Source organism: Glycine soja, chromosome 13, assembly GCF_004193775.1.
Source record: "Glycine soja cultivar W05 chromosome 13, ASM419377v2, whole genome shotgun sequence".
In the NCBI taxonomy this organism is placed as follows: domain Eukaryota; kingdom Viridiplantae; phylum Streptophyta; class Magnoliopsida; order Fabales; family Fabaceae; genus Glycine; species Glycine soja.
In genome coordinates, this window is record NC_041014.1 from 31,157,542 (window position 1) to 31,182,972 (window position 25,431).

The window sequence follows — 25,431 nt, forward strand, 5'->3', positions numbered from 1 at the left end:
AAATTTATTTATCAGATTCTGATATAAAGAATCACTCCTCTCACACGATACATATATTTTTTAGAGTATTTTCAAATGCATTTTATGACCACCTAAATTTTGTTACTGACACTACATCAAATTTTGTAACAACCCTTCACTGAAATTCTTAGTCGAATATAAAGATTTCAAGAACTTTGTACAAAACTACAAATTCTTGCTTCAACAAAAACATAGATAAAACCACGAAATATATTCTTTAAATAAAATTGTGTAAAACACAAATGTAACGTGTGCATTTGTCTGCTTCTACTTTTGAAAATTAAAAAAGCTTCAAAATTTGCTATTTGTTCATAAATCGAGTGAGCAAGATAATTACGCCAAGAACAAATTTAATGTAACTGAAAAACCAAAGGATAACTCTTTTTTTTTAGAAACATATACAAGTTACAGCTACAGACATGACGAACAACTGAGCATTACTCAGAAATCTCGGAAGCTCATTTTTGGATCCATCATTTTTCCACCCCCGCGTCCTCTGCCCCTTCCACCTTTTCTTGCTCCTCTACCTCTTCCTCGTGAACTCATATGCCTGAAACTTCTACCATGTTTCATTTCCACAAGGGAATGTAGCAACTCATCACATAGAATGCAACCATGGTGCAAGGTAGCTCCGTCTTCCAGAGGAGTTGTTTTCTTGTTGAAGTCCACTTCTATGATTGAGGAGTCGCATTCAGGGCACCGATCTTTAGTTGTGGAGATTCTATGAGCACCTTGTGCAAGAAAAACTAGGCAATTGCACATATTGCAACAAAGTTTCCATCTGGGAGCACTTACTGGGTCTAAGACAAGTGTTCCACTGCACTCTGGACAAGCACATACACCCTGGGAAACCAGAGAATTTGGGCAAGTGGGATGAGGGCATAGGTTGCAGGGCATGCCAGCTCCCTTGCCAATCTTGCCAGAAGTTCCAGTTTTAGCCGTGTTGATGAGTGTTTCAATACCTTCAAATGGGGGATTGATGTAGCAGTATGGGCATAGTGGAAACGATTTACCATCTGGGCCAGGCATGGAGCAGATCAAAAGCTCAAAATTGTCTAGAGGACAAGACAATTCTTTGTACAGCTGCAGAAACAGTTAAAGCAAATGTGGGTGACAGATATTTGGCACATCACGAAACACAACAGCAACAAAGATTCTCAAATAAATGAAAAAGTGAATATCCAATGGGTAACAACATATTCCCTCACAATTACTTTTAACTTTCCAAAATGATGGTGCTATATTCATACTCAATCCGCTGGAACAATGTGTTTAGACAAATATTACCAACACCCAAAGCTCCTTCTTTCTTATCTTTGTTCCATATCTCAGAGGGAGTAGCCCAAATAATAAAGATGATTACAAGTTCAGACAAGTTAGGAAAGAACTGAATGGTGGAGGGAGTAGCCCGACTAATAAAGATGATTACAAGTTCAGACAAGTTAGGAAAGAACTGAATGGTGGAGGGAGAAGCCCGACTAATAAAGATGATTGCAAGTTCAGACAAGTTAGGAAGGAACTGAATGGTGAAAAGGTACACTATAAACCCTCAGGCTCATGATCCAAAAAACAGTGAAGTCACTGGTGCATGATAGCACACGCAATGTAGGTCAGTAATAATCTTAAAAGGAACATTCATAGGCATCCTTCAATTATAGCAGGCAGCAGCATGGTAGTTGTTAAATCAATGCAACCACTCTGAAAGAGAGATCTAGGTATGAAAGCTATAACAGATTCTGACAAGAAATGGAAATCTATAACAGTTTTCTGACAGCAATGACATTTTATACCTGCAGATCAGAGAGGTTTTGAGTGCTGAAATTCATAGGATTTTGTATGATATTATTTTCAAGGAAAGAGGCACAAATGGTTGAAAGGAAATCAGCTCTGATACCAAATTAACATAGGACAAGACAGTAGAAGGAAGAGGGGCAGTCAAGAGGAGGAAGAGACTAATTGTAAACTTGGAAAGATAGGAAATCTTCACTCTTCAGAATAAGAATGGGGGAGAAAGTGTAAAGAGGGCTACTTAATATAATCACACATAATACTATTTTCTTTTGATAGAAACAATTAACAATAATATCAATTCACCAAAACTGAACATTTTTTCAAGAGTTGATATTATTAGAAGGCTGTACGATACTACCTTTATTGTGCCCTTCTGAGGAAGATAGTAAACCTCCTCACATGTACCACAATACAATCGTGATGGCTGAGTAGAAATGAACTTCATATATCTCAAGCATTTACCACATTTGCTCAGAATACGCCCTGAATCAGTTAGCGTAGAAAACTGCGCTTCAAATAATGCATCCATGTCTTCAATCTGAGCAAGATAGAAAGCAACAGAATTAGCCGAACAAATGAACAATGTAGCATACATCCATGTGCAACTTGGTTGCAAATTTCAGTGACTCATTGTGGACAATATTTGAAAATGAAACAATATAGAAGAAAGCTGTGGAACATTTCATGATAACATAAATCCAACACGCAGCAACTCACAGATGCTTTAAAAGGAGTTAAAACTTCAAAGTTTTACAAAATCATATTTTATTAATAAAAGGTTTGGCATACAAAAGTAAGCATAGATGGGAAGACCGAAGCAGAAGATGTAACCAAGCTGGGGAAATACTAGATAAATTGTGACCTGATTCAATTAAGACAGAAAGCAAGAGCATCAATTAATTTTAAATTTTTAATCAAACAAGTTTAAAAGAACATGATGTTCAGGCTAGAGATGGAGGAAGGAGGATCAAGCAGAAAAAAAACTTAAATCAAGAGAAATTATTTAGTAGAAACAAAATAAACAAATAAAAACCTATTGTGTAGTGAAAATTGAAAGAAAAAATCGTACAGAACCACATTGTGACCAAGAAGGCAAGAACAAACACTAACACATAGTTAGCCAACCTTTTTGACAAAGTAACTAAACTTCTGCGTGAACTGTTGGATTACATGCTGCACCACATGACGATGATCCACCTGACCCTTGGCAATAAGAGTAATTTGTTGCTCAATGAAGCTACGAATATCAGGCAGGCAGAGATCTGGATCTATTGTTTGATAACCTCTTACTAATGTTATGCCTAATGTGGTTGGGACAAGCTTTCTGCCTGCTTGTACCTGCAATTTGATTTAGATGAATATCCAGACAATGATGCATCTATATAGGCCACATGTCAATATCCATTACCTGCACATAATTCCGCTCACATATGTTGTTAATATGAACAGGAATCGATGCATCTGTTCCTATTCCATTCTTCTCCATCAGGGATATCAGCTCACTTTCAGTAAGGAAATCTGGAGGACTGGTGCTCCCCTGCAGAATTTGTGGTGTTAGCTATGTGTAATACACACAGAACTCCAATGGGAAATGAATTTCAACCTTTTTTCTTCTCCCCAGAAATGGTTATATGTATGATTCAACCATCCCAGACATTTATTATGTTTGAATCCAAAAATACACCATGAACAGTTTCCCTTTATGGCTTTACCCAATGTAACTCATCACCAACACCACCCCAAAAAAAAAACAAAAAAGACTACTAGAGATGACTAGAAGTTAGGATCAAATCCAAAATACTGTCCACAGAAACTGAATTTGAGTTAGGAGGATCTACAGTTACCTCATAGAGCTCCAATTTTGATACTTCTATTTTCTGCCCTTTTATAAATGATGGGATATTTTTATCATTTATGGCCAACCAAGGCATAATAGCAGTAAATCCTTTGGTGACAACATGCTGCCCTGTACAATGAAAGGACTCTCCGCCAATGGAAAATTCAACCTTTCTCCTGGAAGGATGATAATAATGTATGAGAAAACTAAATGTTTATCAAGTTCATGCAATAAGGCAAAGCAAGGGCAGGTGAATATTTGCAAAGGTTTAGACAAAGATTAAGTTTAGAAGAGAGAAGCACAAATATTATGACAATATATTATGTAGAAATTATATGAATATGATTATGACAACAATATGAGGGAAGCCACATCCTGGTTCTTCTATCTTGTGCACTTTTGCTACAGTCTGACAAGGACAAATTGGAAGAGAGAAAATTCCAATAGGTTTCAGAGCCTGCATATCTATGAAATTACAAAGAGATATTACCTTGGCCCATTAAGTTGTTATAGAATGTTTGACATTTGTACCCAGTAATCCAGTATTGCTACCATTATCAAAATGATTAAATATTTAAACAAGATACCAAGTAAAGACCACAACAAGCATAAATTAATCAGATTGTTGCTGATAACACAATCCAAACAAAAGGCATGGGACATTTAAGGAATTACTTGAATGAAGTCAAAACCATAAGTTGATGATCCAGAAATGTTGAAATGGTATAGATTTTACCTTATATACTTGCAGTCCGGAGACACTGTCCCTATGAAGTGTTGACAGATATATTGGTACAGCTTCCAAGCATCATTGCCCAGCATATCTTCTGCTGCTGATCTCATTGGAGTAATGGGAGGATGGTCACCTACATCTGTTCCCAATCGAGGTTTTTGATAACCATTGGTAAGTAGCCCTTGTACATAATTACCCCAAGTTGGATTATTTGTTTGTGCAGAGAGTACACCACGAAAGTCAAATGAAGGAGGGTATGCTGTGCTTTCCGTGCGTGGATAGCTTGAGAAACATTGTGCAGAAACCAATCAAATGTTAGTACATACTACAAATTAAGTAAATATTACATTATTAATGTAAAAGACTAGCAAATTATGAGAAAACCTGATAAAACCTTGAGTATACAACCGTTCAGCTAGTTGCATAGCCATCTGAGGCCCAAATCCAAGAGCACTTGAAGCAACCTGGAAAGAACATTGTACCCAAGTTATTTTACATTAACTCAAGAAATAAACACTGAATTCTGAATAATTATAGACAGAGACTGATTTTTAGGCCAGATTTGAGTACAGAGTTCCCCCCAAATAAAACGTGATTAGGTAACAATGGAATTTTGCATCTAAGACACATACAGACAATTCAAATGTTGTCATTATTTATAATATAAACATTATCTTCTCCATGTGATTATTAACCTTCAGAAGATTCACTGTGTTTAGACCAACAGGGCGACTTTTGGTTTCCTGTTTTTCTGATATTTCTGTAACTTCCAAAAGTCCATCTTCAGAAACCAGCTTTTGAAACATCATAGCAACCTGCAATGGCATAAAAGTATCAAATGGGTGTCCTTTGTTTGTTGGCTTGAGACTAAGAAAGAACACAAATATAAGAGAATAGAACATTTCACATTTATGTCAAACAATTTGCCACGTTGCCATTCTAGCTGAATCTCATAGCCATTTTGAATTATGTAAGGGTGCAAACTCCAAAACTTTTCCGGCTTGAAAGTGTTTATTTGTAAATACCGCTGCACACAAAATCCTAAGGTAGGAGTTTGACACGGTCCATAGCTGAAATAGGAAGCAATTAGGCCAATCAATAACTTCATCAAGGCTTAACCAAAATTAAAATATTGACTCGAGAATGATGATAAATTAGAAACTTTGTGATGTGTAATTTTCTGCTTCTGAATAAAGTTCAGATGCCTGTAGATCTGGTGGAGATATTGCCACTTGCATTACCAGTTGGCAATGCAAGTCAAGCCAAGGAACCTAACCAATCCCTGGTCCCGAATGTATAAAAGAACAAGAATAGCATAAAATAACAAACACAGAAAGACATAATAATTATTTATTTATTACAAAGGGATTAACATCTACTTGAATTAAAAATGAAAAGAGAATAAAGTATATCATGTCACATTACTAATTGTTCCAAAAGCTTGAACTAAAAGAAAATGGATTCATGATATATACCAAGCTGATCTTTAGAACACACTAGTATCATTGCAAGAAGAATAGAAAGTTGATCAGTCTTTTTCTTTTCAAATTAGCAGAAACAGAACAAGGTTTAAGCATTAACATTAAAATTTATAAACTTCAAAGCATTAATAGCCTTATGTGGTTCTGAAGCACTCAACTGACTGAGATTTCTCCAGTCCAATTAAGGGTCCAATTTACGAGCCTAAATCTAAGCAAACCCTCACAGCAATCAACAACTTTAATTTCTATCGCAATTCCCGTGGCAAGGTTAATAGTTGAAGCACTAAACTGCAAATATCTATTCAGCCATTGCTACTCTGGGAAATGGATAAATTACATTATTCTGATATCTAATAATTCTAAATAACAAGATATGACTGTCATTCTTCATCAATTAAAAAAAAAAGGAATAGAGCAGAAAACTAACGAGATGACTCTGGAATCTAGGTTCCCATATTTTCCCTGGAAATAACTCGTTTGAAATCGAGTAAAGGCAACTCCAACTTTCAAATCTATCTCTTGCCTAGCATCTACAGCCAGCGCCTCATCTCTGTTGGGTCTGACAAGGTTGTCTAGAGCCTTCACAACATCTTTCTCAGTAACAGAAGAGAACCGTGCACGGTAAGTATCATTTATATGGAAACCAGTAGACTTTATAACTGCAACAACATTCAATATTTCATATGGTTCAAAATATTATTTGAAAGTTGAAACTTTAAAGTTGATTGACTCATTTCAAGCAATAGTGAATGTGAAGGCATGATTCTGCATAAAACAAGATATCCCAGTATAGTACAAGGTGACATTTAACATTCACTGTAAATGGGGAAGGGAAATTCAAATGTTGGGAAGGCCAACCTCTGGCTGTGTAACCAATACACACAAAGCACCAAAAAGAATAGAAAAATAATTCCTTGGCATTCACAAGTTGAAACGTGGCACACAAGGCCACTATTAGCTGGTAATTCCTTCATACTACCTAAAGGGGTATCTAAAACAAAGAAAGGATAAAGTTTTAGATGCAAATACTAAGGTGCCAGTTTAAACAAATCTAATGAGTATTGACTAAGAGTCTTTTTAAAGGACAGAGATTGGGCTGAAGAGTTCTGTTCAAATGTAACATGGGTACTGTGGCAGCATTATTTATATTTTAATGTTCTATTTGTGCAGGTTACCTTAGACACTAGAAATATATTTGTTCAAAGGACTAGGGTTTGTTTTTTCAAAAACCAAATCAAAACTCACATCATTAAAATAATAATTCTGCATACCAATAACAGAACACAGACTAGCTATACTCAATAAAGTATCAAAAAATTAAGAAGAATAGCAATGGTAGTGAGATATATGTTAAAAGGAAAAACAATAGTTACCCTCAAAACATATATTTTCTCCTTCACGATCACAATCTAACCACAATACCAAATAACGACATCCACGAGCTTCTTGACTTAAATGTCTACATATATGTGCCTGAATGAAACAAATGTGTTAATAACTGCAGGAAATCATCACAACAAAATCAACTGTAGATGAAGCATCTCCACAGGCAGTATAACTCAATTCTTAAGCAGTTAGCAAGAATTAGCGGAACTAACACTTTTCAAACCACGGATCTCATAGAAAAGCAGGATCTAATACTGAAAGGAAATATTTGTAAAGAAATACCTTTGGGTTTGATTCATTCTTTATAACCTGAGCTTGAAAAAGATCTAACGGATCTGTGGCTGCCCAATCTTGATATTTACCAGGAAAATCTACACTAGATTATCAACAAAAGATAGAAAAACAGCAGTGAATGCTCAAAACACTCGGGATTATACAGGTGTAACAAGTAACGTGCAGCAAGACCAAATAGCATGGTTTGCACCATAAACTGCCCCAACCCTGAAAAAAAATTAGTAGGAAACAAGATAGAATTTCATGCTTTGCATGCCACTCATTGTGAGTTTCTACAGTATTCATTAACATTTAATCTAATACAAGTTCCACTTGAAGGAAAGACATGACAAAAGGAGTGCAAATGCATTAATCATAAAATATTTCAAAAGATAAACAAACAAAAAAAAAAGTTGAAAGGGAAATCTTAATAAGAGATATTCTCCTCGAAAAAAGATAAGACAAATACCTGAATACATGCCCAATGACTGATGTTACTCTAAAATGTGCAGGCGATCCAAGAAACTTGCCATCAAATTCATGAACTTCAGTGCTTCCCCTTCTCGTAAACATCTGCTTCGGGAAGTTGTATTGCCAAAAATAATATGCAAAAAATGTAGTAACATTGTAAATGATCAATAAGAAGAAGAATTTAGTGTAATTTGTATGGATTGTTTTTTACAGTATGAAACAATCAGAAATCATGTCAGTTAGGAGTTTTAAAGTAATTATTAAAAAAGTGAATAAAGTTATGTTTCAGATATGAAATGCGAACCTGAGCGTGAGAGAGAACAGAAGCAATAGAGAGAGCGATGCTGGGCTTCTCTGCGACCTGAAAGAATAGAAAGGCACAAAACAAAAACGTAATAGTGAGCAGTGAGTAAGTAAAAGCTCACAACAACAACATATGAAAACAGTATTCATCCATCGATGAGTGAGTTTATCTGACCATGAGAACTTTGGGAATGGGAGGCGCCATCTCTCTCTCTCTCTTCTGCTGCTTCTTCACCTCTTTCCCTTGCGAACAACAGTCCCCCTTATACTCCAAAATTAAATTATAATTTTAAAAACTAGTAATCCTTTAATATGAACATACAAAAGATAAATATTTATTTTATGCAATTAAATTCGATAAAAAAAATATTAATTTATTATGATTAGAAATCATAATAAAAATAAATATTTTTAACATGTAAGTTATATTTTAGATTGGTGATAAAAAGTTATATTTAAAATATTGAAATTAAATTAAGAACTATCTGGGTCGTTGGGTGGATCCTCCCCACTTCTGAAGGTTAATTTTTAAGTTCTTCGTCTAGACAGAACCACGTTAGACTGTAAGAATAAACTCAAAAGTGAACTTTAACGCGTTGGAAAAATAAGAGAGCAACTTAGGATTACTAATTTATTTTTAGCAAAGCCTTTTTAAAAAAGTATACTAGTATTTATTTTATCACACACTTTGTTTCTTCTCTTCCTAGCTTTCTCACTTGTTATGTATAAACTATTATTATTTTAATATGTGCATTTTATGGAATAAAATGTTTATTTTTATATAATTAAAATTTATAATAAATAAATATTTGTTATTATGTAAATTATATTTTAAATTTATAATAAATAATTTAAATTATTATATAAGATTATTTTTAATTAATTATTGATGCTTTCTTTTGAAAATATTAAATTTTAACTCAAATATAAAGATAAAAAGAAAATAGATAACAAAGGATGGAAAATTAAGAAAATTAAACTTGCAAATAAAGATAAAAGAATGAAAGTTTGAAATGATTGAGAGAGAATAACTTTGTTAGTTTTATAAAAACATCTAAAATTTATCTCTAAAGAAGAGAAGACAGAATATTTAAAATCTCTTAGGGGAGAAAGGGGAGAGAGTTCACTCTCTAGGATATGTTAAAACCAAATTAATTTATGCATTTGAGTATGGCATGATTTTGGGATTAACGAAAACTTATTAAAAAAAATTACTTTGTATTAATTAAATAAAAGTTAATGTCCATATATTTACAGTTTTATACTATCATTTAATTATAAATCATCATTTAAATTACTTTAAAATATTATTTTTAAAATCAACTAATTTATCATATATAATGAATTGTTATAGGATGACTATGTAAATTTTACATAAGTGTATAACTCTTATTCTCATTAAATAAAAAAGTAGCAAAAGAAAAATTTATTATGCTTAACATTTTGATTTAGTTTAACTTTTTTAAGTTTAGAGTAAATTATATTTTTCTTCCTTTTTTTTGTCCCCCCTCCCACTGAAAATTGCCTGATGTTGTGTTACATTACCCCTCCGTAAACCCCTAACTTCGTTATTGGTTAAAACATAGGAAGTATGTGATTGCACATGCTTTTAATTAGACATGGCAATAAGGCGTATTTCATTTCAGTATCCATTAAGTATCGGGTATTTCCGATCCCGTACCCGATTTAAATTAGAATAATAATTTTTTTTTAAGGAAAATATTAAAAATTTGATTTTAGAAAAAAAAATTGATTGTTAAAAAATTATTTTTAACTACTTATATATTAATAAATTTATTATAGTGCATGTGTTGCAAAAATCGTTAACAAAAGAATATTAAATTATGTAAAAAATTTAAAATACAATTAATTAGTAATAAAAATTCTAGACCTTATGCAAAAATTCTGAAAATTTTAAGTGATGGGATAGGTCCAGGTTCGGGGGGTCGGGGCAGATGTAGTAGTCTCATACCCACACCCGTACCCAACTTTTAGTTATCGGGAAAAACTTAAACTCAAACCCATATTCGATATTACCCGTCAAAGTCGAGATGAATTTGGACTGGTGCAGTTTTCTTGCCTTGTCTACTTTTAATTATTATTTTCTTCTCCCAAATACCCTTACCCAATTTATATGTCCAGTCTGACGGTGAATGGATGGCGAAGGGTGGTGGTCGTTGTGGAGGGTTGAGGAAGATAAAAAAAATATGAAGATGAGGATGAGGGGTACTGCCAGGATTAAGTTGAATGGTTCTTTTGACCTTTCATTGCATATTAACACTGGCAGTTAACTGTGTTAGCTTAGGGGGTGTCAGAGGAATTTCAACATATGGATATTGAGTGTAATAAATACAAAATACAAGGGGGCAAAAATAATTTGCTCCTTACTTTATCAGTAATAACATATAATTTTTACCCCAAGCACCTTTTAACGAGCTTAATGAATGTCAGTTGATTAAAATCAAAATATATTTTTTAGTTATTTTTGTATATAATAATAACAACTATTGATGATAATAATAATTGTAGGTATTGATAGCAAGTATAGCACTTGCACAGATATTTGGTTTTGTAAGTAGAAAGACCTGGGTTTAATTTCCCCTTTCCCATATTTCCAACCAAAAAATCAAATTCAACTATTGAGAAATAAATAAATAAGTAAAAGAAATATGATCATAAGAATGAAGAGTTGCATCGACTTTGCAACCGACAATCTCTATCAGCTAAATCTGCCTTACTCAAAATAGTTTTTAGAGTAAGGGAGAGACTATTGAGACAAACTCGTTTATGATCACAAGAGTAAGAACGAAAGAATACAATCATTTCTCTTCAAATCATATGAACAAATTAATACAAAATGACACAATGTGATGATATTTATATATTACATCTGTCGTAACCAGAGAACCACGATGATTCTGTTACTTTGGCGAGCTCACCATACTCTGCATTATTAGTAAATGGCTCAAACTGATCATTAACACTCTTTGGCTCCTTTGAGTCGTCATAACTAGGCATGACAACATCGTCATCATAAGTCGGTCGTACAGATTCCTTTGGCAAACGTGCTTCCAAAAGAAGCTCATTTAGTGTGATAATCTCCTTTTCATGTTTATTCTTCAACTTATCAATTTGTTTGTAGGCCTTGGCAGCTTCCTGTTCTGCATCCATAGCCCGTTTCTGCAAAATTACATGTTAAAGTCAGGCTCAGATAGTGAACCTGTGAGGGATCATTGGAATTTGGAAGACTTCAACGTCAAAAAATAATCATAGGCAAAACATGGGTGGATTTTGATACTCCAAATCTCATCACATAAAAATAGACAACCATCTTACGACTACCATTTTCTAAATTTCGTAATAGCTTGAGCATGAATAAACAGATATGTTCAAAAAAAATGATAGTCCTTTAAAAGTTGTCCACTTGTAGGAACTAAGTTATATATAATTCTCATGAAAAACTACAATGCTGCAAATGATGTTAACAAAAAAAAAAAAACGGGGCAGGGGGCAATGTTGGGGAAAGGATCAACTATTAGCAAAATTATAATAACAGAAACTAAACATAATGTATTTTAAGTCATGCAGTTGATAAAATCATAGATGGAAGTAAAATTGATTTGTTGCTAACCTGTGCAGTAGTGACAGCTTCCTCAGCCTCTTTAAGCCGCAAAAGCAGTTCACCAGCAGCTTGCACTGCTTCTGCAGTGTCCTTCAACTGAGACTGAAGCCCTTTATTTTCATCTCTTAAGATTCGCCGTTCTTTTTCTCTTTCTGCTTTTAAAGCTGAAATTTCAGCAGCTAGGGCATTTATGAACTTAGACTCCGCACCTCGTACTCCTGCTCTGGAAGCCGCTTTCTTGACATCCTCAATTCCATCCTGGATCTGTCTATGCCTTGCAAGCAAATGGATGTGTTTCTCTTCCAAATCTGCATATTGCTCTAAAAGTCTTGCATGGCCTTCTATAGCCATGTGCATGGCTTCCTGAAGCTCCTGAGTACACTCCCTCTCCGCATCTAATTCCTGCTTCCTCTTTTCAGCTAGCAACCTGCTACTCTCAAGCTCAGCTCTCAGTTCTTCAGAAAGAGAAATCCACCTGCTTTCTGCCTCTGTCCATTTAATTCTTTCTTGTTCAAATTGTGCTTCAGTATCATTCCTGGATGATGCAAGAGTTTCATTTGTTTCTTCTCTCTCCTCTGTGGACTCTGGAATGACAGTGAGGGTTGCTGCCATACTGGGCTCAGACGAGTAAGTCAATTGCAATAGCGGATATTGCTTCCTTGCTGATGTGGATGAAGAGTCTACATAAAATTGAAGTTGGCTTCTTAAGCTTTGTATCTCTTCCATCAGCACTTCTCTCTCCCCCAATTTGTAGAAATTTTGATACTTCTCTAGTTCCTCTTGCACTTTTTTCAACTCTATCTCCATCTTCAAAACTTCTGGATGATTCTCGTACTTATCCTTTAAAATCTGTTGATAATAATTTAGTATAAGTGTCTAATATATGTTCATAAATCTGAAACTGTAAAATAAAAGAACATATTTCTACCTTATGTTCATGGGTAAGAGCCACTAGCTCTTCCTCCATGAACTCTTCAGTGGGTAAAACACCATCCATAAGGCTCTCAAGGCGAAGAATTTTATCTTCCCTTGTCTGTGCAATTATGGCATTGCATTCCCTCTCATGCTTGTACTGTTGCACCTACAAATAGCATGGGAAACAGTCATTAACAACAACATAGAAAAGAAAACAGTGAGATGATCGTTGATAGACAGAAAGAAATTTACCAAGCGATTAAGCTGCATTATCTCAGAAGTCTGCTTGGCACAGAACTCTTCAAGGGCCATTTCTCTCCTTATAGATCCTGCCAAAACCTTCTCTACTGCCTAAATAACAAAAGACAAAGGTGTTATAATTGATATAATGAATTCAAGTTCTACTAAATAAATGTAACTGAATTATTGCACCTACTTTGATAACTTGCTTCTTTGGCTTATCAGCAAACTCAAGACAATCAACAGGTATCAACTGTAGATTTGAATCATTGTCAGTCTCATTGGCATCAAGATGAGCTCTGTTTTTACAATTACTACAGGTGAATAGAACAGAATCTTCTCCAACAATATCATCAAGAGAAGTCTGTAGGCCCACATCAACTTTGTTAGTGGGAAAAATTAATCTAGACTCTCTTGGTTGTAATGAAAACCTATATGGTGACTGCCTCAAAGCTGAATTACGTTTGTAACTATCCATAATTTCAAGACCATGCCGTATGCTTGCTGCTAAATTTTCTGTTTTACTAAGGAAATTTGGAGATGTCTGACTAGACAAGGCAGAAGTTGAGCTTTTCTTAGTGATGGTTTTCATGTCCAAATCTTTTTCAACATGAAGATCATTCTCAGAAGGAGACAGCCCTGTTGATGTCCTCAGACTTTTCCTGCTGGTGCTGATTCTAGGTGAAACACTAGGAGCTGGGGATTTAAGGATTGGGGATAAATCACACTGAACTATGCTAAGGCCGGCAGGCGAGACACAATTTGTTGCTGCACTAGGAGAATCAGATTCACCAATAGGACAAGAGAAACTGTTTTGGACCATTGCACGGGATGGTTCTTCATTCAAACCTTTACTGCCAGAGCAACTAGGTATATTTTTCTCCACACCAGGTTGAGCCAAATCCTGATCATCAGTGTTCATTTCGTTGTCATTATTGTCTACAATATTACAATTACTCGGCATATTGGCAGTGCAGGAAACTCCATCATGGTCCTCAACACCTTCCTCATCAATCTCCATCTCCTCATCACCATCTTCATCGAGACGGGATAATGGTGGTGGTCGATTGAGGCTGGATTGTAACAAGTTCAAGCTTTGTCGGATCCAAGCTGCTGAATGACCTCCACTTGACTCCGTTGGGTTGTAACCATTTGCTTTAATTCGATGAAGCTCATCCTGTTGATATCATACACTTCTAAGTTATTCAAATTTCAAAATGAAGAATGGAAAAACAGAACGTGATTGAGAATTATGGAAAAGATTATACCCTTAGTTGCCGAATCACTTGTCGCAAGTGCTTCACATTATCTTCCATAACTTCATTAACAACTGCCTTGTTCTTGATAGCTTTGGCACGTTGTGCAAATCTCAGTGTACTGAATGTTTCACTCCTACAACTGCAGGACCAAGTCATTTAAAAATTCTGTAATACAGAAAGATCTGAAGATAAAACATTTCAAATGACCAGTGCTTTACATATTACCTTTGTGCTGGTGAAATAGCACAAATCATTGCTAATTTTGCATTTCCTCCAAGAGACTCCTGCAACAAAAATGTCAACCTAGAATCTCTATACGGTATATGCCGCTGCTTTCCTGTCTGGGAGACTTCCGCAAGAATATTTATCAGATTCCTGCAGTAAAATTTGACCTCAGTAAGTTCTAGAGCTCCTAAAGAAATCCTAGATTCTCAAAAGCATTTGCATTTCTGCCATTATCTAGTTCTGTCCCTTGTCTATATTTCACTGCTCTAAATTACATTGGCAGTTTCCAAAGTATTCAAAGCTTTAATTCACCATTTGTAATTAATTATCTTGAACACTGATATTTGCTTTCAATGTAATACACACACATGTTAAACCATACCCAAGCTGTGAGAGTGATCTATTAATATTGCCAGCTTCCTTCAATCGCTCTCCTGCAGCACCTGTTGATTTTTGCCGTTCTGACCCAGCTAGATCAACAAGATTGATCCTACTTGTTTTAAATCTGCTCATACCATCTGCTGCACTCTGCAAACATGAATTTACTTCAAAACATCTTTCAGATGTATGTGCCAAGAATAATAATGAAACATCTATTTACAGCTCCATTGTCAACTGAGTAATATATCCTAAACAGAAAGTTCTTTTGGCAAACAGTTGCTGAGAGACAGTGTATCACCTTGCATCGAGATTCAACAACACAAATAAAAACAGTATGCGAGCGGGAACTTTCAGAATTTATACTGGTTGCACCAGTTCTCCTGTTCGATAATCCCTGCATAATGAAAGGTAGATGATAGTGAAACACATTGTGAACGGAAGATTTGGGGCAACCTTAAATGCTATCAGATCTACATTGTATTAAATCTATCTAATTGAAACAAAACAAGAATAAGCATTTCAAGCAAGTTCCTACACAAATGTGCTTTTGAGATTCTTGACTCTTCCGAAAAAAACTTTACAAATGTGAAACTAGAATTTTTAAATTTAAATGAAATCATAAGATTGCATAACATAAAATCACTTGACTTTCTGGTAATCAATAAGCAACTTGAGTGCTTTCCATTGAGTAACTCATGTTTCAAAGCATAAAAATGACCTGCTATAGAACAGCAGTAAAACTAGTTCCACTAACGCTAATCATATTGTTAGATATTGAACGGTAAGACAATGCTCAAAGTAGGTCATAAAAAGAAACAGAACATATGTCATAATACAATGCCTGTGGTAGAGTAAGTTTGACAAATACCTTTATTAAAAGCTGAGTTACATCGTTAATTGAAGACACATCCTCCTCTGTAAGATTTTCAACATAGACACCAGACTTCACATCTTCTCTAATCTAGATAAAAAACAAAATATCAGTTCCAGGTCCAGCATAAAGCAGTGAAACACGAGAACAATAAATAACAGCACTGGTGTTTCAGAATTTACCTGTAGGTTTTTCTGATTCGGATCCAACAGATCCATGATTTGCTCATTGTATATCTGCAAAAATAAACTGTGTCAAAAGGACTAAACTGGCAATGTTATGCAGGTCAGGAACACAGAAAGAAACAATTTAGAGACAATCAACCTCAAGAAAAGAGCAGTGGCACTGATAATTGAGTTGGTTGCCAGAATGCTTAGTTTGCTCCTGTGCAGTAAATACAACCATAAACATCACAAAACAGCGCAAACAATCTTCAAACAAGGAATGGAAATTGAATGCTTACTTCACTTATGCGAGCAAAGAGTCGCTGAAAAACACGGGGGGCAAGTCCTTGCTGATCATTTTCCTCCGACAAACAATTGGCAGGACCCCACATTGTATAAGTCTTCCCGCTCCCCGTCTAGCAAGTTTGAAAGCACAGCCATCATCAAATTCAACAGCATTAGAGCAACAACAGGACAAAACTAAGAGAAAAAAGTCAAAGGGAAGAGAAGAAAAAAACCTGTCCATAAGCAAAAACTGAACTATTGAAGCCGGCCAAACAATGCTCTACCAAAGGCACCCCAATGTGTTCGAAAATATCCAGCTGAAAAACGGAATCAGAAACAGAAAGTGAATCAAATAATTCCGAACAAGATACTAATAAAATAAAAGAACAGTATTCAGCATTGACTATGGAGCAGAAACAAAAATAGAAAGCATGCCTGAGTAGCCGCCATGTCAGCGACGGAATCAAAGGTGAAATTGTGTCCATTAATGGACAGGGAATCATTGGAAACCTTCTGAACTGTGGGATCTACATTGTCCTTGTCCGGAGACAGCGGCCTCATCCTGACAATAACCTACAAAAAAAGCAAGAAGCCAAAATGGGGACTGAGATGAACGACATATAGAGTTGAAAACCCTAATTGGAGATGAAAGCATTACCTTGACGCCGGAATCGGAGGGTGCGGGGAGGGAATTGTCGGTTAGGGCATCGGCGGCGGTGAGCTTGCGCTTGAGAGGATTGGAAGAAGGGGGTCTCGGGGGCAAGGGGCTCTTCAATTTGGCAGGGGAAGGAGTAACGAGATTGGGATCGGAGGGAGGGTCGTTCTCTTTGGAGGGTTTGTGTTTGCGAGAAGAGGAACGGGGTTTGGCGGAGCTAGTAGTTGGGGTGGGACTTGGAGAAGAAGGAAGCTCTGCTGCGTCCCTGAGAGGGTTTCTTGGGAGCATGAAGTGCTTCATTTTTGTGCGGAAGAATGACAGAGCGATGGAAATGGGAAGAGGTAAGAAGAAAGAAGAAAGATGAAAGAGCCGTTGGAGGGATTAAGATTTGAAAATTATTAGACAGAGAAAGAAAGAGAGAGAAGAGAGCCAAATGAAACTTTTTGAATTTGTTAGATTGGATCTGGACCGTCTCTTCGGATTCGGACACCCGCAAAAATACCAGGATCCGATTAAGGAATGGACTCGGATCTGGACCGTCTCTATTATTCATTCACTACTTTCTTTCAACTGCTTTTTTTTTTCTTTTAAAAATAAAGATATAAAGTGTCTCTCAATTTATATGGGCTTCAGCAACTCCCGTTATTATAGGTCAATAAACGTTGTGTGCGAGACAATTGTTAGCTTCTAAAAGCAACAATGTTTTCCATCAAAAACTAAATAAAAGAACTAGAAAATATTATTTTAATACGTGCAACGGATATATATGTGTTACAAAATATTATTTCAACGGCTAAATAAGTAATGGATATATTTCAACAGTTAAGATTTGTGTTATCAATAGATACATTTTTTGCAATACAAATAGAGTACTATACTTTTTAATAGATAGTATTTATGTAGATTGGACGAATCACATATTTAAAGTGCTTCTTCAATCTCGATTCATGAATATTGTACTTGGTCTTGTGCGTGTTTGGAACATAGACACAATCAAACAAATAATATATGCTGACATTATATTTCACAAGATGATTGTTAAGGAAGAACCACATAAAATGATCATAATTTTGACCATCATTATGAACATCTCACTAATAATGTGTCGCCAACTTACATATATATATTGGTTCTCATTTAGTTCCTTGAATTATACTTGTTTAAGAGAAGAAAAGTTTATGATCCAAGATGTGATCACAAACTTCAAATAGATCTTCTGAAACATATTTAAGAATTTTTTGAATGTAATAATCAATAAAATTAATTATTGTTTTAATTATATAAATTTGAGTTTAGTTGGCTCTACTTTCATAATTTAAATAAAATATAATTTAATTTTTTTTATATTTATATATTTTTATTTTTAGTTTTTAAATTTTAAAAATTTTAACATGCACTAGAAATTTTCTTAATTTCGAAAGTTTAATTAATTTATAAATAATAATTATATTATAAATTAGTAAAAAATTATTAATCCTATATAATGATAAAAAAAATGGCAGAATTCTTGAGGTATAATGCTGAGTGATGAAGTAATTGAATGGTAAGGGGAAGAATCCTCTATTGAGTACTTCATCCCATTAAGGTTCACAACCCAAACAACTACCAACTCAACATTTCATTGATTTGTATGAGAATAGTGTGTTTAGATAAGAAAATTTTAAATATTTCAATTGAAATTTTTTTATTTTTAAAATTTTATATTTAGATAAAAAAAAAGTTAAAATTGTGAGGGTAAAAGAAAATGAATGTAATAAGAAGAAAAATATATGATTGGTGTGCTTCTAGGTAGAAGAGTACCGATGGCATGAGGAGTCGCAGGAAAACCGAGATATGACAACGTACACCACCACACCCGACCATCACATTAAGTCAACGGCATATGACCCAGGCCCTCTCCAAAGACAAGCATCTCTACCGCGTGATGGACAGGGACGACTCCTCCCTTGATTGGTGAGTGCAGTTGTACATATCCCCTACGCCCACACCCGATTGAAGTTCCGCGAGCTCAGACGATGCTTCTTGAATAAGAGAACCATCGGTGTAAGGGAAGAATCCTGAGTTCGAGAACGGGATTTCAAAAACTTTTAGGTGGAAAAAAGGATGAAGGTAATAAAAAAAATATACAAATGTTTTGAAAAGTTTTTCTATCAAGAAGATAATTTTAATTTCTCATCTTTTAGAAGGAAATTAAAATTTCACATTTTTAATTATTTAAAATTTTATTTTAAAATTTCAAAAATTTAAATTTTTCATAAAAAAATTCAAACAATAAATTTTAGATTAAAGAAATTTAAATTCTCTAATAAATTACTTAGTTAAAATTCCTTTTCCTTATCCAAACATATTGTTGATATTTAGGACTCTGGATGTCCCAATTTGATAATTTGAGTTCGTGTGTAGAAGATGAAGGTTTTTGCCATGTGTTAATCAAGGTGTACTAGAGGATTGGTTGTTGAGATGTTATAACTCTATAAACATTAGTTTCCCCAAGAGTCTAGTAATTATATTCAATTTTGTATGATTGATTGTTGATAGTTGTTCTACCATCGATCATGTCCGGTGATCAAGCTTTCTATTGCATATATCTCATCAAAGATTACGAAGACTAAAGATTAGGAATCGAAGATCATTTTGTATTTATTTATAATTGTGTATGAGTTAGGGTAAAATTATGTAACTGTTTACAAGCTTTTTTTTATTTCCAAATATCATCATATTTTATGCATCTCGAAACAACTCGATTTTGAAGTGCATTAACAAAAAAAATTATCGCATAAAAATCGATTACTCGGAATATAATCATACATAAAAAAATTCTTTTTATATATTGATATGTATATCTAAATTTTTCAAAAATAAAAATTATACATAAAATATACTTTATGAAGATTAATATATATTTTTTATGCAAAAATAGAAAAATTTACACTTTTAAGCTTTAACTTATATGGATGAAGTTTTAATGAAAATGAATGTTTTTTTATATAAAAAAACAGAAAATTTACACTTAACTTACATACATGGATGAACTTTTTTAATTACGGGAAATTTTGGTCGTATCAAAATTAAGATCTCGATCTGTTTCCTAATTAATATATATTCAGAATTAATTAAGAATTCATGTAACTGTTATTATCTTTACTGTGCAAAACTAATATGAAAAATCAATTTGTAAACAAAACGAGTTCAAACTAACTGGCTCCCATCTACATTCACCACAGAAACCATACTCAGAAGTCAGAAGAAGTTTAGAACAAAACTATAGCATATATATAGTTATTATTCACTTTCTTTGGTACATATGGCTGGTAAGTAAGATTTCAACTCGTAGTTGATTTTTGTTGTTCTGCCCACAGATATACCCATTACAAAAAGTAGAGGAAAACTTTAGTAGAAGAAAATCAAAAAGCTCACTTGCAATTACAAATACCGCCATGGTTATTAATTATTATATAATTAATTAGCTCCAAATAGCTAGCATGCATGCATCTCAAAAATCTTTACTGGATGGTGCTGCAGGCGCAAAATGAAGGAGTTGCTTGGAATGAAGCCATGGCTTGACCACCACAACAGAGGTGAACATTTTGTGAACCCCTTTATGAGTAGCTGAGATCTTCAAGTAGTACTTCATTCCTGACACCACTTGTTGCTGCGCCTCCACCACCTCCGAAAAGTTCAACTGTTCACTCCCATTGTTCTTCCACTGTTTCAAACCGCGGTTGTACTCCTCCACCGCGAACCTTCCAAGCTCTTGCACTTCCCTGTTTGTTCTCACGTCGGGGACCTCCGTCTTCCCCCCCACCATTCGTGCACAAGATGCAGAAGAGAGAACCGAGAGCAAGCTCAACACAATCGTCAAAGCCACAGCCATTACTACTTATAGGTACCAAGTCAATGCTTGCTTAACTTTGTTAATTAGAAGTGGAAATTAAGTAGTAAGCACTGACGAGGATATGAAAGTTTGAAGGTGTGGTGTGAGATATATATAGTGCGGTTGGTGCATGTGTTTGGTTTCGACACGTAAAGGCTAAGATGAGACGACAATGCAAACGTTATGCCGCGTTTGTTTTTTCTTTTTTTATGCGGGATGGGGTTTTGGAGTTATTGTTGTGAATGAGATGATTGAGTTATCTATATCCCATTGGGTTCTGGTGCATGGCATGGGGGCATGGCAGTGACAAAAATACATGTGTGTGTATATATATATATATATATATATATATATATATTATATAGATGCATGTTGGTGTTTTAATTTGGTGGCGTGGTCCTTGCATTGCATCATAATGCATATTGCGTTTTGATGTTTTAGCGAGGGGCTGACAGATAAGCAAGTATCGGTCTTGAGAGACTGGCACGTTATGCTTGCATGCATGCTGCAAGCTGCAAGCAGCACAGCTAGCTATCTATATATGGTGTGAGTGTGATGATGGCATAAAATGAAATCAGTGACAGCTAGCCAAGTGGCTATATTACTATATACATCGACATCGAGAGTGGCAATAGTTGCTTTATTTGTTGTTTTTCTCGTGCTCGCTCTAAATTAAATATGTGCTATATATGGTTCATAATCAATTCTCCTTTTCTTATTAATTAACAAGATTCAGATGAATTGAATTTCCGCCCGAACTTACTAGCTAGAAAGAAGCTCTGCGATTCAAAGGTTACTTGTAGAGTATTTATAAATTACTCATTAATTCATATTGGATCATTACGTACATATGCAACGAAACCCATATCTTTATTATAAGATTTGATTTTTATTCTTACTTTTAGGGAAATGTTTCATCAACACTCACAATCTTATTTAACATACATAGAGAGAAAAATATAAATATAAATAAAAATTATGATATGAAAAGAGAGATAAAAATAAATAAGAGTTGTTAATAGAATATTTATAATTAAAGGATGTTTATCGATCAGTACTCTTACTTTTATATAATTGAGAAACAACAAATATATTATTAATATCCTTAAGTCTTATTTATACCTAAAGACATATAAATAGAAGAGAGAGATGGATATAATAATTAATAAGTAATGTATGTGATGTAAAAAGAAATAAAGAGAAATTGAGATCACATAGGTGTTTAATTTGTAATATTAAGGTGTTCCTGTAATATAAAAAATAATGCTCTTTTATCATCCATATGTTTGGTAAAAAATAATTAATTATTATTTTAAAATAAGTTAAGTTAAACATAGTTTTTGTTAGATTTTTTCCATGTCACTTCACTTTCTAGTTAGGAAGATAAAGAGTGTATAGAAATGAAGAATTTGGAGATGCAACAGTCTTTGTGAAATGTGGCGCAAGTCTTTGTTTTCTGTTTTTTATTACTAATATTTACAAAAAAAAAACACTTTTTTTATTATTTTAAAAAATTTACGTTGAAAACTATAAACACAGTTAATAAAAAAAGTTAATGTAGAAAACGACAAACACAATTAATAAAAAAATTGCAATATAAACACTTTGGAAATGAGTAAAATAAAATGGGCCTATATGACTATTGACTTCGGCCTAACTCATAGCAGAAGCCCAATGTCCATCACAGTTCAAACAACACAACCCATTTGATTGAAGAATCCATTTAGAACTTGGTCACTCGCCTCGTGCGCACCACTCTCTTTCTTTCCCCGTTCCGTTTTCGCCCAGTAACTGTTTGACGAAATGCCCCAACCATGCACTTCCTCGTTGCACTGTCCCCTTCGCTGCTCTCTCCCCGTTTGAGCCCTTCCCACTTCCCTCCACTCTACTTCTCGTTCAATGAAACTTGATTGGATTCGATGGTTTCTTATACAAGTTATTTCATTTATAGAAGAGCAGAGAACCCATTGCAAATCCTTAAATTTCGTAGCATCTTCTTTTTCTCACTGGAAGCTACATGTTGGCAAACATACGGTACCTTGAGACATTGTCATTCTGGGTCAGAACGGGGTAAAAATCAGAAATTGACAAACAGGGTGGGGCTTTTCTGGGACTTGGACAATAAACCACCCAATTCAATCCCACCTTATGAAGTTGCCAATAAGCTGAGAATAGCTGCATCTTCCTTTGGTGTTGTTCGTTATATGGTGGCTTATGCAAATAGCCACACTTTTAGCCATGTCCCTCAAGGTGTCCGGGAGAGTAGGAAAGAGAAGGAACTGTTGTATCGTTTAGAGAATAAGGGTGTCATCAAGCCAAATCAACCTTATCGTTGTAAGGTTTGTGGGAGAAAGTTTTATACTAATGACAAGCTTGTTAACCATTTCAAGCAACTGCATGAGAGTGAGCACACGAAAAGGATGAACCAGATAAAGTCTGCTAGGGGGAGCAGGAGGGTGAAGTTGGTGGCCAAGTATTCTATGAAAATGGAAAAGTATAAGAAGGCTGCAAGTGATATTCTCACTCCCAAAGTGGGGTACGGTTTGGCGGATGAGCTCAAACGGGCTGGTTTTTGGGTTCGAACAGTGTCGGATAAGCCACAAGCTGCAGATCAAGCACTGCAAAGCCACATTGTGGATATCATGGATCATAGGCGGGTTGAGTGTGTGGTCCTTGTGTCTGATGATTCTGATTTTGTTGATGTGATAAACGAAGCAAAGATGCGATGTCTGAAGACGGTTGTCATTGGGGATATTGATGAAGGTTTCTTGAAGAGGACTGCTGATACTGCATTTTCTTGGGAGGAAATTCTGATGGGGAAAGCTAAAAAGCAGGCTGTTTCGGTTGTGAAAAACTGGAAGGATCGTGATATCTTAAAAAAGTTGGAGTGGACATACAACCCTGATGAGGATAAAAGTAATTTCAATCTGGATGATACCGTTACTGAAGCATCTGAAGATGATAATATTGAAGATACTACCTGTGATGAAGTTGATGATGCCTATAAGGATGACAGAGGTTCTTGGTGGGAATTAGATTCTGATGATGATGCCACAACTAGACAGTCAGGAAAATTATCTGGTTTATCGGTGAATAGGTGAAACTCACTTGACCTTCTACTTGGCAAACATTTCTGTGTGTAGAAAATAGTATTTTGGTCTCAAATTTGTGAGGTAACATTGCTAGTTACAAGTTATGGATGGTTGTGGTAACTTTGAAAATGAAAGCAGTATCTGATACTCTGATTCATCAATTATTATTATATCTCTTTTGCTTCCCAATCTTTACTGTGTCACTTTGTTTTGTTTTGCTTAGTCATGTGCTGGGATATTCCATTCAGCAACAGTTATTTTACTCTTAATCAGGAATCAGGGCTTTTCGTAGGTAGCAGTGAAATATTTTGGCATGGTGCTCCCATTGTTTATTGTATTCCATACACTGTAAGAGAACTAGACATTCCCATCTTGAATTTGGAAAAAAATTGTTTTCGTTGGGGTGTCTTCACTAATCGTTAGCCAAGTTGTAATTGATTTCTGTTTAGGTAATTTTGCCAACTTATTTTTTGTTTTGGACTGGGCAAACACCAGACATTGTTTTAGAAAGAACATAAGAGATAGATGGAAGATGGAAGCAGAGGGGGAGTTAGATAGGTAAAGATGCCTCTTTTTTTTTTTAGTTCAATTTTCTTTTATATGACCTACTAACATTTCTACAGATTCTTGCTATTGGCATTCAAAACTTTCACCATCTATAGCTCTTTACTAGTTTCATAATTAATTAAATACATCCATTATGTTAGTGATACTTGCATGATCCAATGAAACAAATAGTAAACGGTAGAATTGGGAGGAATAGTAGCCTATTCTTGAGGTAACTCATAGGATCCAGACCATATACATGCTGCAATTCTCCCTTTCTTTATGTTCAACTCTGCTCGGCATAGCAGTTACCAGCCCTATATAAAAAGTTAAAAAAAAACACAGGAAAAATCTACACAAAAATTTATCAGCTAACTGTTCAACCATTCAAAGTACATTCGTCAATTGAATGGCTGGACGACCATGACCTTTGTGAAAAGTGAAAACAGTCCCATTGGCAACTTGCCAATTATATAAGTGCATTCTACTTTTTTTATTAAGACTATTTTGTAAGGATAAAATATGCTTTACCTATGAAACACGGTTTCATTTTATTTAGTTTGGTTCTAATTTTTGTTTGTTTGTTTTAATTATTGTAAATTTTAAATTGTCTTTTTCACATCGTAGTAATATGTCATGTAAATAGTTGTATCATCGAGAAAAAAGTTATATAATTATTTATTTATTTACATATTATCTTACAGTTTATTGGAAATAAAGACTATTTTTAAAAACCTAAATTTACTAATATTAAATAATAATTTTTAAGCTAAATTAAAATAATATTTACAGTAAGTTTGTCTTTTATTAACACGTTTATAAGAAATGTTAGTAATTAATTAAATACCCTAAAAGTATTCTGGGATGTATCTAGGAGTATATTAAAAGGGGTTCAATTTTTTTCACATAATTATTTAAATATTTAAGTTCTAATAGATAATTGTTTAATAAATAATAACTTTAAAAAATATTTATTATTAGTTTTTTGGATAAAATCAAAAACATA

At 34.5% G+C, this 25,431-nt stretch overlaps 4 protein-coding genes across 5 annotated transcripts; 1 reads left to right on the forward strand and 3 right to left on the reverse strand.

Annotated features, from left to right (window-relative positions):
* Positions 1–213: 213 nt before the first annotated feature.
* LOC114382319 (DNA topoisomerase 3-beta) lies at positions 214–8,583 on the reverse strand. Of its 2 annotated transcripts, XM_028341644.1 has the most exons (15): positions 8,472–8,583; positions 8,298–8,354; positions 7,992–8,095; positions 7,532–7,625; positions 7,237–7,336; positions 6,291–6,522; positions 5,290–5,452; positions 5,078–5,197; positions 4,767–4,846; positions 4,386–4,664; positions 3,657–3,825; positions 3,221–3,349; positions 2,938–3,150; positions 2,171–2,350; positions 214–1,104 (listed from the first exon to the last, which is right to left on the reverse strand). In XM_028341644.1, exons 1-15 carry the CDS (start codon positions 8,499–8,501, stop codon positions 463–465), a joined length of 2,592 nt encoding a protein of 863 aa, XP_028197445.1. In that variant the 5' UTR covers positions 8,502–8,583; the 3' UTR covers positions 214–462. The 2 variants fall into 2 exon arrangements, with proteins under 2 accessions (XP_028197445.1, XP_028197446.1); XM_028341645.1 differs by lacking the exons at positions 8,298–8,354; positions 8,472–8,583 and having other exon boundaries at positions 7,532–7,620.
* A 2,324-nt stretch (positions 8,584–10,907) lies between these two features.
* LOC114380759 (kinesin-like protein KIN-12B) lies at positions 10,908–17,306 on the reverse strand. The gene is made up of 16 exons (XM_028339796.1): positions 16,917–17,306; positions 16,694–16,831; positions 16,492–16,575; positions 16,273–16,389; positions 16,134–16,193; positions 15,992–16,045; positions 15,807–15,899; positions 15,237–15,332; positions 14,940–15,085; positions 14,558–14,707; positions 14,342–14,471; positions 13,270–14,250; positions 13,086–13,184; positions 12,847–12,999; positions 11,928–12,767; positions 10,908–11,476 (listed from the first exon to the last, which is right to left on the reverse strand). Exons 1-16 carry the CDS (start codon positions 17,211–17,213, stop codon positions 11,174–11,176), a joined length of 3,741 nt encoding a protein of 1,246 aa, XP_028195597.1. The 5' UTR covers positions 17,214–17,306; the 3' UTR covers positions 10,908–11,173.
* A 2,855-nt stretch (positions 17,307–20,161) lies between these two features.
* On the reverse strand, positions 20,162–20,987 carry LOC114381971 (cysteine proteinase inhibitor B). Its single transcript, XM_028341199.1, has one exon. The coding sequence runs from the start codon at positions 20,785–20,787 to the stop codon at positions 20,407–20,409; it is 381 nt and encodes a 126-aa protein (XP_028197000.1). The 5' UTR covers positions 20,788–20,987; the 3' UTR covers positions 20,162–20,406.
* Positions 20,988–22,450: 1,463 nt separating this feature from the next.
* Positions 22,451–24,068, forward strand: LOC114381179. Its single transcript, XM_028340371.1, has one exon. The coding sequence runs from the start codon at positions 22,707–22,709 to the stop codon at positions 23,886–23,888; it is 1,182 nt and encodes a 393-aa protein (XP_028196172.1). The 5' UTR covers positions 22,451–22,706; the 3' UTR covers positions 23,889–24,068.
* The last annotated feature ends 1,363 nt before the right edge of the window (positions 24,069–25,431 follow it).